Source organism: Pararge aegeria, chromosome 1 (assembly GCF_905163445.1).
Source record: "Pararge aegeria chromosome 1, ilParAegt1.1, whole genome shotgun sequence".
NCBI lineage: Eukaryota > Metazoa > Arthropoda > Insecta > Lepidoptera > Nymphalidae > Pararge > Pararge aegeria.
In genome coordinates this window covers 8,071,155-8,090,029 of record NC_053180.1, presented here as the reverse complement: position 1 = coordinate 8,090,029, position 18,875 = coordinate 8,071,155, and the positions used below count along the sequence as shown (strand labels likewise).

Below are 18,875 nucleotides of genomic sequence, written 5' to 3'. Positions count from 1 at the left end.
GTCAATCAATCAATTAGTTTTTCTATTCTTATGTTATGTATTTTTTTTGTTTCTATTTTTAGTAGGTAGCACTAGAGATTTTTGCATTAACTTGCTATGACAGTTAATTTTAATTTTTGATTAGGTACTTTAGGTACCCAAAAGTTAATATTTCCTGTCATAAGTGTTACTTGTATCTACATCGTGTCGCCCTACTGTTCCTTACAATATTATGTTGATAGTGTTATAGATTACATATTAACACCATTTTTTTTTCTTTAGAGTTATTGTTGTAACATGTAATTGTATTCTGTCCCAAATAAATAAAAATCGAATCTTATCTAAACAGAATGTAAAAACATTTTTTTCACTCGTCCTGAGGTTCGAAAGTATTTTCTTTCTGCCATCTGCCGTTTTTCTTTAAAATACATAAATTTAATAAATTGTAGGTTAAAATAATACAAGGACGAAACATTCTGGAATATGACAAGACAGACAATCTACACGACGAACTGTCCAACAAAGCTTATACTTATTACCCCTCATTAATATAATAAATAGGTAACACTCCTCTTTTGCGTCCGCGGTTCACCGAAATATTTAAAAATCAACTTGATAAACTCAAAAAACTGATATAATCTAATTTCAGTTTTTGAAGGACGCGTGTAAGCACTCTAAACATATGATTTCATAACCTTTCTTTAATTGAATGAAAACATGTTAAAGATGCCGAGACGACTTCATTCCATAAATACTCTTAACAACTATACCTTGATAAATCATAAGTCATTTTTGACAAATAACCCTACAAATGCGAATGGGGTTTGTAGGGACCCCCTTGTTATCGAAACGCGACGGTCGCAGGAACTAGGGGACTAAACTTAATTATGTCATCGTTCAAGGTCGGCCGTGATGCATTTATGCGTAATAAATCTATCAATCTGTACGGAAAAAGTGGGTGGCTATTTATGTGAGATATGGATGAAAATTTTCTATATACGTACTAACAACATAACATTTTTCGAGAACAGATGTAAGGTTACTTACCATTAAACAAGCAAATAAAATACTTTAATATTGAATAACTGAGATGTTTATTGAGTTAATGTAAATTTTTCATTTTGCATGACAGCCAAAGTTGTATTTTGATTAACATAAGTTCTATCTTACATATGTACACTAGAAAATGTGTATTTCATCCTTAAAATATTATATATCTGGTAAAAACTTTACCAAATAAAAAACATCTTTTATGTGGGCGCAGAATGCAGACTAAACTGTCAAACGATTATCAAAACCTACGTTATTCCAAGCTGAAACAATTCACATCAAACGCACCAATTGTACGTACAACAACATACTGAGCCAGAATTAAACAAACTTCTAATCTCTGACATCAAAGCCGTCACACGCCGCAAGTGCTGGCGGACGAATAAAATAGCCGCTCGTGTTATTAACAGCCCCTGTAGGAAAAAAGAGGGTGGGTGCGTATATATAGCCCCTAGATGTGGTATAGACGTTATAGTCCTTAAATGACACAAAAGTAAAACTACTCAATGATTTTTTGCAAACTTTCTCACTATAACGCATTTGTCTTTATCTGAATAATAATAAAATTGAATAAGAATAAAATAATCTGTCAGTAGTCGTCACCTTTATGATAGCATCAATAATGATTTTTCTATATTTAGTAAATACCTAACATGCGCGATCTTTAATTATGACTACCATTTTAATGTCCCATTTTTATAAGATAAGATGAAATAATGGGTAGAGATAATTATTTCGTGGACTCCAGCGGTGGGATCTCAACTCAGCACTACTGGTGAACTTTGTACCACCTAAAGAATGCCACGCCATCTATTGAAGATGCCAATTCGTATACAAAATTACTAAATCTAATTTAGATTTGTCGGCTTTTCCTTTAGTTGTTTTCTTTTTCGTCAAGGCGAGCAAAGGAACGAAATGTGTTCAAATCGATCGAGCCATTTTCGAGGCACGAGATTCGTGAGGCATGCTTACGGCAATTGATATATATTTTTATATAATTTAGGATACGACAGATATCTAACATTCCTCTCTGGGGTAAATTATTAAGCCTATTTATCGAAAAGTACTTTCAGTTGTAAACAACAATTCCCCATCGGTGTATTTACAGAAGTTTTCAGGCTACGCCTCTAGTGCTTAATCCATCCAGTCTCCCTAAATCCGCGTCCTCGTATCCGAGAAAAAAGGAGGGAGGGTCGAATATCCCACAGGGGGGCCAGCAATGGACTGAAGGAGCCCCAATCAATCTTACAAGTCGCAGTACGACGGGGGGAAGAGGCACTTTTGGGGGTCGAAGGGACCATACCCTCTTACGGTCTGACTGACCCTTCGGGACGGCTCTACGGAAAAGGTCGGACCTAAACTCTACAATATTACTGTAGAGGGTTTAATGTTTGTGATTAATGTACCGTTTCTATAAGAGGTTTTAACATTTTAATGAATTTAGGTTATTGATTTTTTGGCTACGTTTAATGTGCCTCGTTTTTGTTTTTATTGGAACTTATCATTTTATCATGTTTAACTTTGGTTACCGCTTGATCTTCATCGCATTTAACAAATGCCAATTTAAAGAGGATTGTAGAAAGATAAGAAGTGTAAATCAAGCTCCCTCGTTACCCTTTATGCAAAGTGTGATTGCTGGGCAGTTCCAAACAGAGGTTCTAGTAATAATGTTTGTTAACCAAACAACATAATAATTTTACAAAATATTTACGTAGCTATTTTATATTAAATATTTCCTAAAATATAATTTCACATAATTTGCAGGACCAATATTTTATATAAACACTACCGTATTCGTAACGAAAACCTACAGCAAAAAACCATCAGAAATTCTACTTTCTCAGTTCTCCGCCGGGCATCGTTTTTGTGTCTTGTCTAATGCCGTGACGCCCCCTCTGATGAAACCGTACCCCACCACCCTACGCCCTCGCCTCGAGCGAGAAAAATGAGTTAGAAAAGATGCGGCGCCCGATTATGGCGTAACGCGCCTTTGTGTGGCACATTCTGAATCAATCGGTCGCAAGGGCCGTTGCGAACGTCGCACGGTTACTTGTCAGGTACGACCGCCTATAAATCCTCATGTCCTGGTAGGATGAATTCTAAAACTTTCCCAAATCCTTACACATTCTTTCAATCTGACTATTTGTCATCTTGCTGGCTGGGTAATTTAAACCTGGTTCGGCAATTTGAACCGGTGTACCTACCTATAAAAGATGTATTGTGATAATTCCATCGATATAAGGAAGTACTAGATAATTGATCAAAGTTTTCTACAATTAGCTACACACCTAATCTAAATCAGGAAACCCTTATAAATTTTAACTGCAAATTACGCATCATCTGCATAAAAAAATATTTGAAATATAACAATTTATTATCTAAAGCTGGTTTCACCCATTAAAAAGCTATCTAATGCATTTTTTTTTTTAAATCTGACTGGTAGTTCCTGGCGGTAGCGCATTTAAACATCAAACTCTTCACATTTATATACCTCCGAGACCATTAAAAAATGTAAAAGAAGTGGGAATTTTTGAATAACGACGAGCAATGTTGACTTAGTGTGACGAAGAGCAATCTGTCAAGAACATTAAAAGAAATAAAACATCTGGCAGTAGTAATGATAGCCTATCACAAGAAATATATACTCAAATAAATTATCACGACTAAACGCCGCTTCATGGAAACTTCAGGGATAAAATCAAAATGTACATATGTAAACATTTCGATGTTTATAGATATGAATGAGCGAATAATTCTAAATACAGGTAGATTTTCGAAACATCAACAGAAAATCCCAGTACCCTTTTCAGTTTAGAAACCGCAAAAAGTATTTTTCTATACAAATATTTAACGAAAACATAATGCGCGGACGGGTTTAACCCTAGCTTAAACTTTCTGAACTAATGCTAAAGCCGGCGGTCTGTTCGACCCGCAAACGCGCTTTGTGGAGAAATTCTGTACCCCTTGTTATGATTTGGAAACTCTCTTCAATATGTATTAACATTCATATACTATATATGTACTAAACATGTATGTGGTTAATTTATACAACGTTTGGAAATATATTAGACATGCCGTTACTGTTAAAAAAGCAAAGTATTTCTTCTTCTACTTTAACGAGCGACTGCCTCGCTGTCTTTGCATCACACAGCAAGCTTAGCGGTGTGTTTTCTTTCACCAAAGATAAGTTTAATAAAAATAAAGGTTTGGTAGCTTCCACAAATATATTTCGCAAGGTACCCTTCATATTACTATTTGAATTTTTCAGTAATACCTAGATAAGGTCTACATTTTAGCCTAGCCATTTCTAATCTAAATCTACTTAAAATCTCTCTCGTAACTTTGAAGGGTATGAAAATGTTTTGGAATATACCAACAGATTTTTTTCACTATGTGTATAATATTTCTATTTTCGTTAATATTTGCGCTTGGGGCCTGGGGGGGGGGGGTATTTTTCTCTCTGACGGATGCTAAGGCTTCTTGTAAGTATAAGTATATAAGTAAGGTAAGTATTTAGGTTGTGATATTGGTAAATTTTACTGAATAAGTTTTTGCACGATAATTTTCATTTTGCTTTAAGAAGAAAGTCAGGTCTCATAATATTTATGTCAATAATAGATAACTTTTTTGGAGTTCCACTTACCTTATTTTCCAAATCAACTCGATCCTGGTACCCCATGCTCCGCATATGTTTCAAATACGCCGTGGTAATTGGCACACTAAAGTCAATATCATCACCATAAAATACACCTCCATCAGGCCGCCAGGGTTTTGGTAATCTCCCATAGGAATGGGGAAAGTCAAAGCTGGCAGGTAACAGCTTCTTCCTTGGGGGTGATCTGGATTTTGGAGGATCTTTTGAAGTCAAATTCGCAACATCAAGTGGATTGTACTTTTTATTTCGTTTACTCTCAGTCTTTTCGACAACATCATCTTCTTTTGCTTTGTTATGTTGTTTGGGGCTTTTCTCTGTATTGTCTTCTTCTTTCTTTTCAATTAAAGGAGGTGGACTCGACTGAACATCTTCTACGTCAATAACACTATCGTCTTTATCTATTTCAGGATCAGTTCTTACCGGTTCCTCTTCTCTGAAAGGTTCTAATGAACTTCTATTGTAAAGTGTGGTAGCGTCAAAACTATTCTTGGACGTAAGTTCAATGTAAGTTGGTTCTTCTTCTTCAACGGGTTTTGGACTTTCAATTTTTTTGAGTGGCTGTAGGTCGGTGTAGTCGAATTTCGGTTCGTAAGAGTAGTTTTGTGCTGCATCAATTTCTGATTCCCAATTTCTGTAGTCTGGAGCGCAGTGGGGTATAAACGGGAGGTAGGTGGGGTGCCTGGTGGGTGATGGTGAGGGTGTCGGCAGAGGAGGTGGTGATGCACTGCGCGGTCGCCGTGCACATTCTGCGCAACCGGTCAGGAATCGCGTGACCGCTTCTCGAGGGAGGAAAGCGTAGGTTTCTGTTATCTGCAGACAAAAAAATATAAATGAGCGGCATTGTTATAATTGAGCTTTGGTAGGTAAGCTACCATCTTTTTCCAATGGTAGGTTATTCTTGACGCACCAAGCAGATGGCCCGGCCATAATGTAATTGTCCCCGGCCCACCTGCACGGCGAGCATGGGCAGGAGACAATTACATCCCCGGGGAAAGGATTTAAATTTATGTTCTCCCACAGCTTTATCAACTCTCAAAACACTGGCGCACAAGTGGAAATAATATCCAAATAACATATGTGTATTAATAAACGGGGGGTAAACTTCTCCTATTCCATGTTCCAGTGATTTAGCAGGTGGGCACGTTCATTATATCCCTTGCCGGGGGATATAATCGGGGGATATAATTTTTATCTCCCGCCCGTGCTAGCCCTGCAACACAGTAGCCGAGCAACACTTCGCAGGGCTGGCAAGGAACACGACTACAAATCGCCATATTTATATTCTAAGTATTTATGTATATTATTCATAATAATATTCATCAGTCATCTTAGTACCCATAACACAAGCTACGCTTACTTTGGGGCTAGATGGCGATGTGTGTATTGTCGTAGTATATTTATTTATTTTATTTATTATTTATTTATCTATGACCATTAACCTGAGGCGCAAATGATAAGCCTCAAGTGCCTGTAATTACAGAACCAGTCACGTTGCTTAGCACGAACGAAGTCTATCACAAAAAGCTATAATCCTACTATTACTATTTATGTACTACTACTGTTTATATATGTACTATTTATCATCATGGTTTCCACTACAGGCACAGACGGTCTTTTATCTCGCGAGATATAGATAAACAGGCAGACTTGACGTTACAAAAGATCGTTCTTATGGAGCCCATTTTGATTTTTTCCCCTATAATATAAATATGGTATTTAGAATCATAATTACCTATATTATGGTATGCAGGACTCAAGAACCATATTTTATATGTCCGGGCCATTGCCAATTCATTACAAGTAGGTGACTAAACTGTATAGGTACGTAACTAAACTGTTTACTAAAATATTATAATATTTGATTTATTAAGTGATTTACCACGTCCGTCCTCTATCTAAAACTACTTTTATTATATATATCGATATTTAAGAGTAATAGGGAGATTTTGAGTAACAAAGCCAAAAAAACTCTCGAAATCAACTTAGTTCCTTAGAAGTTATCCACAAGACAAAGTTTAGCTTATCTTAATATTATCTCAACTTCTTTAGCATACTCGTGCCATCTATCGGAATATCTTTGAAGTAGAACGACAGTATAATGTTACACCGCGTCGCGTTGTCCTGCAATGCTAACTCAAAAGGTTCAGTTTGTAACAGGAATCGACTTTCCAGGACAACCGCTAGATGGCAGCCATATAAATGTTTATATAAAAGAAAACATTTACATGATGATATTGCATACATTTTAAACAACATACAATAATAGTTTAATTAGATTTTGTACTTACTGTTCTGTATGTTCGTTTTTGTCCTGCATGCTTTCCGGGTCTCCCTTCTAGTTCAACGTGAACAGTGTAAATTATATCAAAGAAGTTTTCAACAATTGCCACTTTCCTATACACTGGTTCCTGGTTCGCCGCATTCTGAAACAATGAAACAAGATTATAAAAACAAAATTTCAAATACTATGTCTGCTATCGGAAATGACTTGAACTTGAAACACAATATTTTTACAATGCCACCTAGTATGCAGTAGATTAAAACTTTTACTAAGTAGTTTCTCTATTCGACAATAGATGCCGCTAGTGGCAGAAATCATAAGGTATATAAACTTTTATTTTATAACACGACCAAGATAAAATTAAGTAAATAACTGTATGTATATAAATATTTTCAAATGTGAAAATTTGACGACCTCTGAACACAGACACAGCAGTCAGCACAGAAGTGCTTTTAATCTCCGGCAGGGGCAACTAAGTGATTTATAATATCGTAATTTTCTCCGGTCTGGGCCTGGCGGAAAGATTCGTCTGCCCGGCTAGTTAGTTAGTTAGTTAGCCACCCTACCGCCCAAGAAGTGCCGTCAAGCGATCGTGAAAGAACCGATTAGGGGTATGACTTTAGTATAACCGCCAAACCCCCAAACAGGTAAGCCCGTTACTGATGGTAACTTACCACCGTGTAATGCACTCAAGTGCTAACTTGTAGTGGAATAAAAAAAATGTGCAGTATATGATCGGCAGCAAATTTTTTTGCTACCTACCTATTAAGGGCATAGCTCAACACCCTCTCGTATAAAAAAGGGTACCTATACTTTGTATGAGGCGCTTTGAGCGGCACAAAGGTCCCGGGATGCGATAATCTGCAGCGGTCACTGGTCGGGACGGGATCGCGAATGACGGGTCGGGCGGCTGACCGTGACGCGGTATAATTAGCACTCGTCGAGATATGATTACGGCGTCGATGTCCCTGGTGGACTTTAATTACTGTGTGTACCTACATATTATAATTTACACGTATATGTTTTGTCGACCTCGATTGCGCAGTGGTATGATGTGATTTTAAGGTGATGTCTCTGCACTTATAAACACACTACAACAGTTTGGGAATTTGTAATTTCTGGTTTTTTTTTCGAAAGCTTGATATTGGTGAGATTATAAGATATGTAGAAGAGATTATAGATTCTAAGATACCACACAAATATAGTCAAAGACGTGCTGCGTAACAATTTCACATAGAGATTATAGGTTTAATTTAACTGCCATAACTACCTACCTACCACTAAGCTAACAGGGTAAGCCCGACCTCTCTTATAAGCGACTTCCCAAAGAGACTTCCCCATGTAGAGCTAGCCCAATTTCCGGAGTACACTGCATTTTCAACCATGTACCGAAGAAACACACTCGTGATCAGTCTTCAGAAAGCTATCGAGGCAGTAATAATAATTGTTAAGACAACTATTCATTGTAAAGCCAACATCTCCTGAGGATGCTCATTCGCGTACATTGCCGACGATCTGTTTGGTGTGGAGTATAAGGATTGAAGAAATTATAAATAAAAAACATACAGATTCTCCTGCTTTTCGCAAATTAAGCTTAATTTTCATAATATATCTATCATTGATTTCCGCGAAGTAATGCCTGCTTCTACCCAATATTTAATCAATCAAGTAAGTTCAAGGGGATTTCCCCAACTTTAGAGAGGTTGCCATTTTGGGAAACACTCTAAATTATTCAGAACAATCTAAGTTTTTCGCTACGTGTTGCCAAGGTAAACATTAATCTCCACAATATTTAGTTCAGAAGACAAGAATATCAATTGATATACCTACATATATCAAGATAAGACTCAATAGATATATTATATCAATTAACTTTTATCATTGCAAAATTAATTTCCGTACATCAAATTATAATATACAGTTTATTATAAGGATCATATCAATTTTAATAATAATACAATGACGCTTCGTCAAAAAAGCCCCCCTGGTAACTCCCGGCCCAAAAGTCTGACTGACCGCATTAGCGCTGTACACATTTGGGCCAGATAATCTCCAGGGCGGGAATCACAGCCCCTTTGCCGCCGTATAAATAAAACTAAAAAAAAAGAAGAATAAAATAAGTGAAGTTAATATACCTGCGTTGGAAGATCAGTAGGTAGGTATATACTAAGTGCGGAGCAACATCAAATATTGGCGCAACAGGTGGCACCTCGGTCACTTGGAACGATTTCCGTCTGCATTCGTCTATAAATTTAGGTAGATGCAATGCCATTTCTACTAATAATATCAACTAGCTATTCGCCATTGACTTCGTCCGCGTTTGTAACGGCAATAATTAAAAATTCCGCGTGTTAAATTTTTTTGCCCTAGTCAGTTTTTTTGATAAAAGTTATTACAGTGAGAGAAAAATTTTGCATTGATCGGTAAAATATCAATAGGGACACCAGACTACATCGCTAATTTTCTTTGATAGTGGCACAACTAAAATAATTTGGTTGTAAATTAAAGTATTTCTTACTGAAGAAAAAAAGTACAAAGTTGTACCATAAAAAACAGCAAATAAGGGATGTTTTCTTTAGATAGTCCCGAGAGTGCAGTTGAGCCTATAATGAGCCCTAAAATCACTCTGTATGATTTTCTGTGACATTTGTCACTATAAAACACAGCAAAGTACCGACATGGTGGTGTCTTTTTGCAAACATCATGATCGGTTAAGCGTAACGATTAACCTTTCGCGGGCCGAGTTCGAATCCCAGGACGCACCTTTAACTTTTCTAAGTTATGTGCGTTTTAAGTAATTAAAGATCACTTGCTTTAACAGCGAAGAAAAATATCGTGAGGAGACCTGCCTGAGGGTTCTACATAATGTTCTCAAACGCGTGTGGAGTCCACCAATGCGCAAGGCCAGCGTGGTGGACAATAGACTTAACCCCTTCTCATTGTGGGAGAAGACCCATGCTCTGTATTGGGCCAGTAATGGGTTGATGTGATGATGATGATGATGACACGTGCGTTTCTCTGTTTGTTGATTTACCCCGAGCCCCGGCCCTCAGGCCTTGTATTTTTTCTTTACACAAAATCGGTAGGTATACTGCGTGAGTCTATAATAGATCTTTTTATTTCTTGTTAGGCAGAGATAGCCTATTGGGTAAGGCTTCGGATTCGGCTCTGGCCTTATTTTCCTGAATGAGTTTTTAATTCAAACGATTAAATATCACTTGTTTTAATGGTGAAGGAAAAGATCTTGTGGATATTTGTATGCCTGGGATTTCTCTAGGACGTGTGAAGAATACGAATCCACACTTGGCCAGCTTAGTGGGCAAGGGCCTCATCTCTCCTCATTTCGAGAGGAGAAACGTGCCAGTTGGTCGGTAATTGGTTAATGATGACGATGATGATGATCAGTTATTTTGTATCACGTTTAGCCGCCGTAGGCCCTGGAATACTGGGGCTTAGCGCAAGTTTGTCGCTGAACTTTGCTTACTGACTTTGAAGTGAAAAGGTAAAACGCAAAGTAGGTACCTAACTACCGAATTTATAATATTAGTATATGGATAGGTAAACGTTATCAGTTCTTGAACATAATGGCATCGTCATTAAACAGAGTTGTAAGGCGGGAAAATATCGACGTTTCTGGTCGGCCGCGTCAATAATGGTTCAGCCGGGCGCACGGCGTCGGAACTCCCACCTGAGGAAAAGGGTTGGGAGGTGGGAAAAAATTGTTCGTATCGATAAGTTATACTTCCTTACTAAGTACTAATATTATTAATAGAAAAGTTAGTTTGTTTGCTTGTCCTTCTTTTACAGGCCCTAGCACAAAGCACTGACGTGTTTTTTGCAATAAGATGCTACACAAAGAGTTAGTTACATGAATAATTTTTAATCTGGAAAAAATGCACCCTTTATATGCTGAAGATCATGTACAGTGCAGTTCTGTTACAACCTCTTCCCGATAAAATGCCAAAACGGATTTTGAGGAAATTTTGTTACTCAGGTACTAACACTTACATTTTACAAGTTAACTATAGTTGAGCGAAGGTCAAACAGCAGTGTACATCCGACGTATTTATCAGCGTTCAGCGTGCGACCAATTACAAGAATCGCGTTCGAGCAAGAGTCTAAAGATTGGCATTGGTATTGGTACGCAAGACGAAAACTCGAACGGGACTGCGGACGCAGGCTGCTTTATGGATAGGATATGAAGATGCTTAAGTAAAGCGATGAAGGAAGCGCGTTACTAATTGGTTTCTAGTTCGAGCGTGACAAAGTACCTGAATGCTTCGTAACTAGGCGTTACAACTATGCTGATTAGGAAGCTAGTCCCGATGGAAGGCCCATCAGAAATCTAATAACAATAAGTTTTTGATTTAATTTCCCAATAAATATAAACTTAAGGTAGTTCCATTCTTCATCTCGAGTAGAATTTTAATTCAAGTTGCATTGACTGAAATTTAATTGAACAATGAAAACATCAACGTCGACAAACGGTACGTCACTATTGCCGCTTTTCGCGCATTAATCAGTCTTTCGTTCGCTCTCGCCGCGTGCCAACGATGCTGATCCACCGCCAACATTAGGGCTGCCACACCACTGAGATAATTAACGATAGGTAATTATAATGTTCACAAACGGAAAAGTGTCTTATTTTCAATAAAACCTTGTAGGTTGTTATTATTATTATCCTTAATCTCACATCCATAAAATAATTTGTATGCTAGTTAGAAAGCTTAAATTATTTTTGAATGAAGTAGCGGAAGTTGTTACATATGATTGATATGTTGTTACGTATGAAGTACGGGAAAACAGAGGATTCTTCCGAGTTATTTAAAAAGTTTTAGGCTAATTATTTATAACAGCGCGAACTTAAACATAATTTATATCGAATTTGTGACGAAGAAAAAGAAGCCGTGGAATGTTTTTTTTTATATCAGTAAACGTTAACAATTGAACAATAATTTATATATTTTTATTGTATGGTTTTAATCGTTTCTTGCTTTACAAATTATTGTAACTCGACATCGATGCTCTTGTGTCACATTACTAGGGCGGATTTCCATGCATCAATCATGTGTCGCTTGGTTTCGCCGTATGCCAGCAATCTGATCTGTCACTGTAACTACCAACGACGTAGATAGATAAAACTGTTTCCCCTATTATGCTCTATATTAAGTTATTATATAAATATTTATTATAGAAACACCCGAAATATGGTCACTTTATCGAGCAGAATAAAAATAAAAATTCCCTCAAGGTTTTTGTGTACATTGTTTTGAAAATGATTTTGAACATTACATTTTTTTATTTTAATATACCAACTTAAATCAAAAAAAGTACGACAGCATTTAATTATTATGGTACTGATTGTTAATAATTCAACAGGATAAAAAATTTACGAAGTTAAATTATTGTCACGGTAAATGGTTGATATCAATGTTAGTTACATCGATATCGACTATTCACACCGATATAACATCACTATTACCGTTTGCCGCGCATTAATCAGCTGTCGTTTGGTCTCGCCGCGTGCCAGCGATCCGACCCGCCACTGATGTTAGGGCTGACACCAAAAATGGTGTTTTGACCTTCCACTACGATCATAATTGTATGTACACTATGATAAGCGTTTGTTTAAAAAAATTAGAACAAACATTCAGATGCCACAACTAAGTATAAAGTATATATCTTAATATATATAAATTTCCTGTCACGATGTTTGTCCGCGATGGACTCCTAAACTACTTAACCGATTTTAAATTAAATTGGCACACCGTGAGCAGTCTGGTCCAACTTAAGATACAGGATAGCTTTTAATTATAGTCGCAATTTTATTTTATTGTAAATTATTTGTCTACAGTCACAATATATATATATATATATATACTACTATACTCATTTTAGGCTTAGCGATACTGAATACTTTAAAAACAAAATCAAACGCAGACGAAGTCGCGGGCAACAGCTAGTATTATATATTACATACATTGAAATCAACCCAAAACAAAAATCCCAAGTTAAAATACCGTTAAGAGGAAAATTGCTAACTCAAAGAAGATACTCCATTTTTTGAACTAATGCTACCATTCTTACGTAAATATCTAAATTACTATAACTTCAGTAGTTTCACGATATATTTCTAGAGCATGTATATTTTACCTCAAATGTTTTGCTTTTCGTTTCACCTGATATTAGTGTTTGTCCTAATTTAGACACCAGAGACCGACTAAAATAAATATTGTTTGTTAGTGAAAAAGTACTGCATAACTATTCCAACGTTATGTCCTGTTTATTTATAATGCAATTTGTGTAAACTATATTTGGTCTAAAAAAATATTATTATTGTATTTTTAATATTTCAATATTAATTATTATCCGGTTGATAAGTAGAGATAGATAGATAGATAGATGTGAAGTGGGATTTTGTTTAATAGTTTCACTCCTAACGCGTATACAATTGCATACGCGTATACAACTGCATGGTTCAAATTATTTTTGCATTTCTTGATTTAAGTCAATAAAGAGCGATGACGGGGAGTTTTGTATATATAACATTTATTTAGTAAAGTGGAAACCCTAGTAGTAACTTTCTCGTTGACAAGTGCCCCTCACGGCCCGCGTTTCGGCAGTTCCCATCGACCGATCCCGACATCATTAGTGAAAAAGCAGGATTTTCCCATTGAGTGAACGACAAATTATTTCGGGTTTATGAAAAATATTATGTGCCTTACGTGATCTTATTTACAATTAAAGTCAACTCTCCCAATATTATCTACATAAACTCTTATATCTTCCAACATGAGGCGCACTATATTTATATATTTTTTAAATAAGCTTAGTTCCAATTTCTTTTAATCTCTCCTCTATTGCAGTAGATATGATTTGTATACCAAAACAGATAGAGTCATTTAATTTTCTATCTGTTTAGAGTCATTTAAACAGATAGAAAATTTAACTAATTCATAATGGTTTTTAAGCATCGCGACATAAAAATCTAAAATAAAGCATCTCTTCTAGTTGCACTCAGTTTTCATGGGATATCGATAAAATGAAGCAATGTGTCAAACAACACTAATATAGCTCCCAATTTTTTGAAACACGTGACGTATTGTATGCGAGGGTAACTCCGCCACGCGATGTAGCGGATTGAATGTTAAACCTGCCGCACTTTCTCATCTTTATGATGCCTTAGTACTTCACAACGACCGGTGATGTCATAATACGAGTTGACATCTTCGTATAATGTTAGTTATTTATTTATTTATACTTAAGTCTATTAATATCCCACAGCTGGGCACAGGCTATCCCATAGAAGGGAGGGATGATGGGAAGGGAGTGAGGGATGTTAGTATGTCAGTCGTCAGTGAACTGAATTGAAGTTACGAATGATACTAATATTATTTACGCCATCATATGTTTGTATGGAGGGAGGGTGCACGTAAATGCAGATAGACGATTCTGTGAAAAATGTTAATTTCTAATATTGCCAATTGACTGAAAGGCTCACATCCCACTTTCAGTCAATTGAAAATGGTATATTATTATTAACTACTTTTCCTTAGAACATCTTCTTCTTAGAATTCTTGTACTACATACTTTCACAAATTTCAATTCAAATCCGAAATGATTTTCTTAAATCGTTTTACATAATGATCTTATCATCGGGTAGGTTCGAACCGGTTGAATCCAGTCAATCAGTCTCATACTTTAGTGAACGGCAGTTGATACTTTCATCTTACTTTGCTTTCATAATATTCTATACGGTTTTATAATATGGTTTCTAAGGTGATTTTGGACCTATCATAAGTTTAAAGAATATGTTAAAACACAATTATTACAGTGAGGTTACTATACAATTGATGAATATCTTTATTACAAGGTTAATCTCACAAGATAGAAAAATGAATTTTAAAATGTAAAATGTTGATGTTGGAAAAGAGCAACTGCTGAGTTTCTTGCCGGCTTCTTCTCGGTAGAATCTGCCTTCCGAGTCAGTCTGGTTGTAGTGACTAGAGTCACTACAACCAGACTGACTTGACGTTCCAAAAGTGCTTACCTAACCTACTTGAAATAAATTTTTAAAATTTGAATTTTGAATTTGAATTCATGCGGAAACATAATATTATAACAATGGATTCTCATTTTTTTTTTTAAATCTTTAAGTTCGCCAAATATTTTCAACTGGGAAATAAAATTTCATTTTATAGCTGAATTAGGTTACCTAAAGAATGAAAAATCAGGCAAAAAACATTTCGGAAAATGCATCGTGTATTGTGTTTAATATTTTCATATAATCTCGCACTATGATCGCGAACAAGAGGGTTTTAAAGGGGTCCGTGTTCGAGGGTATAACAGCCATCATGTCGACATCTCATTAGCGAACTGGATGTAAATCCCGCGAGTTACTAACTAGGTATATCTATGTACTACTATAATAATAGGTATATGACATTGCGGCGATTTACCAGATTAGTGCTCGTTTGGGAGACTGGGTGGGACATATAAGGGAATGAAATAATACAAGACAGGGAAATACGTACGCCGAACGCGTATTTTACCATAATACCTTGTCTATAATATTACAAAGAGGAAAGATATTTTTATTTGTTTGTTTGTACCCATTAGGCTCCGAAAGTACCTACTGGACCGATTTTAATAATTTCTTCGCCAAAAAAAGCTAAAGTATAACGAAGTAAAATAGGCTATAATTTGTTTTCAAAATAAAATGGAGATCCTTAAGAAAATTGCAATAATTTCTATCAAAGTAGGTACTAAGGTTTTCAGGACCCAAAACGACACCCAATTACCATATCGCACGAAATCAAAATGGTAGGTAGATAAAGAGCCAGACAGCTTTATCATTTGATTTTTGTATAAAATCAATTGCTTGCAAAAAACTATGCTTATTTTACTTGCGCCGTATATGTATTGAACTAATACTGGTTGGTATTATTAACTGTTAATGCGAACTCTGTTATTTAGTATGTCGATCTTTCACACAGCAACACAACAACGTGATTTTTTGACGTAGAATAAGAGGGAGTAACATATACTAAATATAATCAGGTCAGTGTATTTCGAACACAGTCGTGGGCAATAGCTAGCAGTTTATATAGGATGCAATGATATTCAGAGACCGCATATGCGGGCGAACATTGGGGCGGACTCTCGCCGCGGGTTATTTGCAATCCGCGCGTATTTTCGCCCGCGCTGTTTGCTCTCCTAACACACTAGCACGCCGCCGCCGCCGAATATTAGACACGTTTTATTAAATGTTGAATGTTCCATCATTCGGCGCCGAGATGTTTAAACGTTGAGGGGAATATATTGCCTGCAGGCATTTTGTGCTCCATTTATATACGGGATACCCTGAGCACAAGTTCCGGAATATTCAATTATTAAAGGTCCTGTGCCGTGTGGTGACGGCATATCGGAATACAGTTGTCATCATCGACATCAGGACCACCGGCAGCAGCGTTTCTGTACACTACTACCACCTACTGCGTTCACCATCGCGTCTGCCCAGCGTGGTAGTTATGGTAACCCTCCCGTTGGATTTTAAGTCCAGCAGTAGACTGTTATAAACTATTGATGAATGATGATGATGGTGACTCTGTTCGATCGGATAACCCCGTGGAGTACGTAATACTTTGATTGAAAATGGTGATACCACCTACAAATATTGTTAAAAGGCTACTTAACTGCCTATTAAAAAATAACCTGTTTAATAATTCCAAAAATATATTGTGGTAACGACAGTTAGATATAAAAGGTTCCAGTACATCCGGGATTTTTAAAATACCCAAAACACACTTTGGCTAAAATCGGAAAGGTTTTTTTTATTATTAAAGATAAGGCAACGCTTAAAGCAATGATGAGGTCTAGGTTGGAGCAGACCTGTCTAGAAAATGCTCATTCATTCTTGCCTTGGAGGCACTGAGTTTAACATTGCAGGAAAAATTATTGCCGGGAGGGCGTTCCTAATCTTAGCGTTACATATCAAAAACGTAGACAAAAATCGTATCGTGTGTGTTGTTTTAATATCAACCACATAAGGATGCCACCGCTCACAGCGTCTCACTGTTCTGTACATAACATATACCAAATTAAATTCAACTAAGTTAGACATTAAAGTAATGACATTTTAGTGAGGTGATCGTGTGAATGTGGTGGCATGCCCGCATGCTGTCCGAATGGAGTATTGACTGACCGCATAACCGCACGCGCTTTGACGCTAGTGCTGTATATCTGTAGCTATACTTGAGCAGGTTGGCCTCTATGGCCACTTGTGTCTAGAGAATAACTGACCGTAGAGTGTTCCTTATACAAATTTACAGGCGGGAATATGTATTTCGTATTCTAAAATGCTATATTCATGTAGGCGTATTATGACAGGCACCTACGAAACGTTTATGGCATACAAGCTGTGGCCCGTACCTTCGTACGCGGTTTTTTGGTTTTTCATGAATACTGCGGGAACCGTACGTTTTTCAGAGATAAAAAGTAGCCAATGTGTTAATCCAGGGTATAAACTGTCTCCATTTCAAAATTCACTCATATTGGTTCAGAACTTTTGCGTGATAGTATAACAAACATCAATCCATCCATCCATCCATCTATCCCATACACACTATCGCATTTATAATAAGTATTAGAAGAAGAATTTTTTTACTAAAAAAGAGCAATAATAACGGGGGGACCGAGTTCCATTCCCGGCGCATCCCTCTAGCTTTTCGGAGTTATGTGCGTTTTAATTTGGAAAAAAATTCATAAAGCATGTTTCAGAGTTCTCTGTAATGTTCTCAAAGGCGTGGGAACTATAGAAATCTACCCCTGGATAGCGTAGTGGACTACAGGCCAGGTTCTTTATCATTCTAAAAGACCCGTGTCCTGTTGAGAGCTGGTAATGGGTTGATATTGAAGTTGATGATAATGACAACAGTTAAAGGGGTGAATAACATACCGGCCGTTCCTGAAACAAGGTACAATATAATATATACATTGAATTCCTAAACTATATCTACGCATCCTGTTTCAGATCAGCTAATTTAGATCGTGCGTACTATGGTATTTATCAGATATATATGTACCTGTATCCGTTTTATTTCTATGCGATAATGTGAATATGTGTATGTGCAGATATATAGATCGCACTCAAAGCCAAGAGCAAGTGAGGCGTGGGACAGATGATATCTCGAGACAGAGCTGACGGCGTTAAGTCTCGTTGCCAGTCTTTAACCTTTAGGGCTGTCAATAAACATTTGTATTTTTTTCTGTTTATCGTGAGTCTATGTTTTTCTAATAATATTAATAATTATTATTATTCCTTTATTTGCCTGATCTTGTTAAGATAAAGTTAATACCAAGCCACAATCGACCACGAATGGCATGCAAATATTTTAAAAAAAGAGTTAGAGTTTAATTCTTTATGTTGCCTCTCAGAGATATCTATTTAAGCGATTTAATTAAGACGACCGTCTTATGTAAATAAAACCGCATTTTTCTGTTTTTCTGTACTGTCATATGTATTGTCATCCTTTCTGTACCATGCGCGTTTTAAGTTTGGACCCCGATTTCTGACGTCATCCGGACATGTGTCCTACTACGGTCACGAGGCTTCGGACTAAACTCTAGTCCAAAAAGCCACACTCGTCCGAAACGCCGACCTAAGGAGAAGTCCGAGCACTCACATGAGGCACCCTTATAACGATAGTATCACATAACATATTAAATCAATGCCCTTATATAACAACCAAAGTCAAAGTCAAGCTACAAGGGTTCCAAACGCGTCCTGATATTTCTACTTAGACTACAAGCCCACAACCGACTTAGCAAAACCTATAAGGTGGTTCTATCAGAGACAATCCCCCCCGAAGGATATTTTAAGCAATTAAGTATTATTTACTACAACTGTAA

At 36.7% G+C, this 18,875-nt stretch overlaps 1 protein-coding gene across 4 annotated transcripts in view; it reads right to left on the bottom strand.

The window, feature by feature from the left end:
* The window catches only part of LOC120625389 (nucleolar protein 4), a 174,666-nt gene that overhangs the window by 79,173 nt on the left and 76,618 nt on the right, over nucleotides 1-18,875 (bottom strand). For all 4 annotated transcript variants that reach the window (XM_039892434.1, XM_039892451.1, XM_039892442.1 and 1 more), the window contains exons 2-3: nucleotides 6,973-7,107; nucleotides 4,673-5,494 (exon numbers count right to left, since the gene is read on the bottom strand). In XM_039892434.1, the coding sequence (XP_039748368.1) occupies nucleotides 4,673-5,494; nucleotides 6,973-7,107 (957 nt within the window). The remainder of the gene's footprint in view (nucleotides 1-4,672; nucleotides 5,495-6,972; nucleotides 7,108-18,875) is intronic.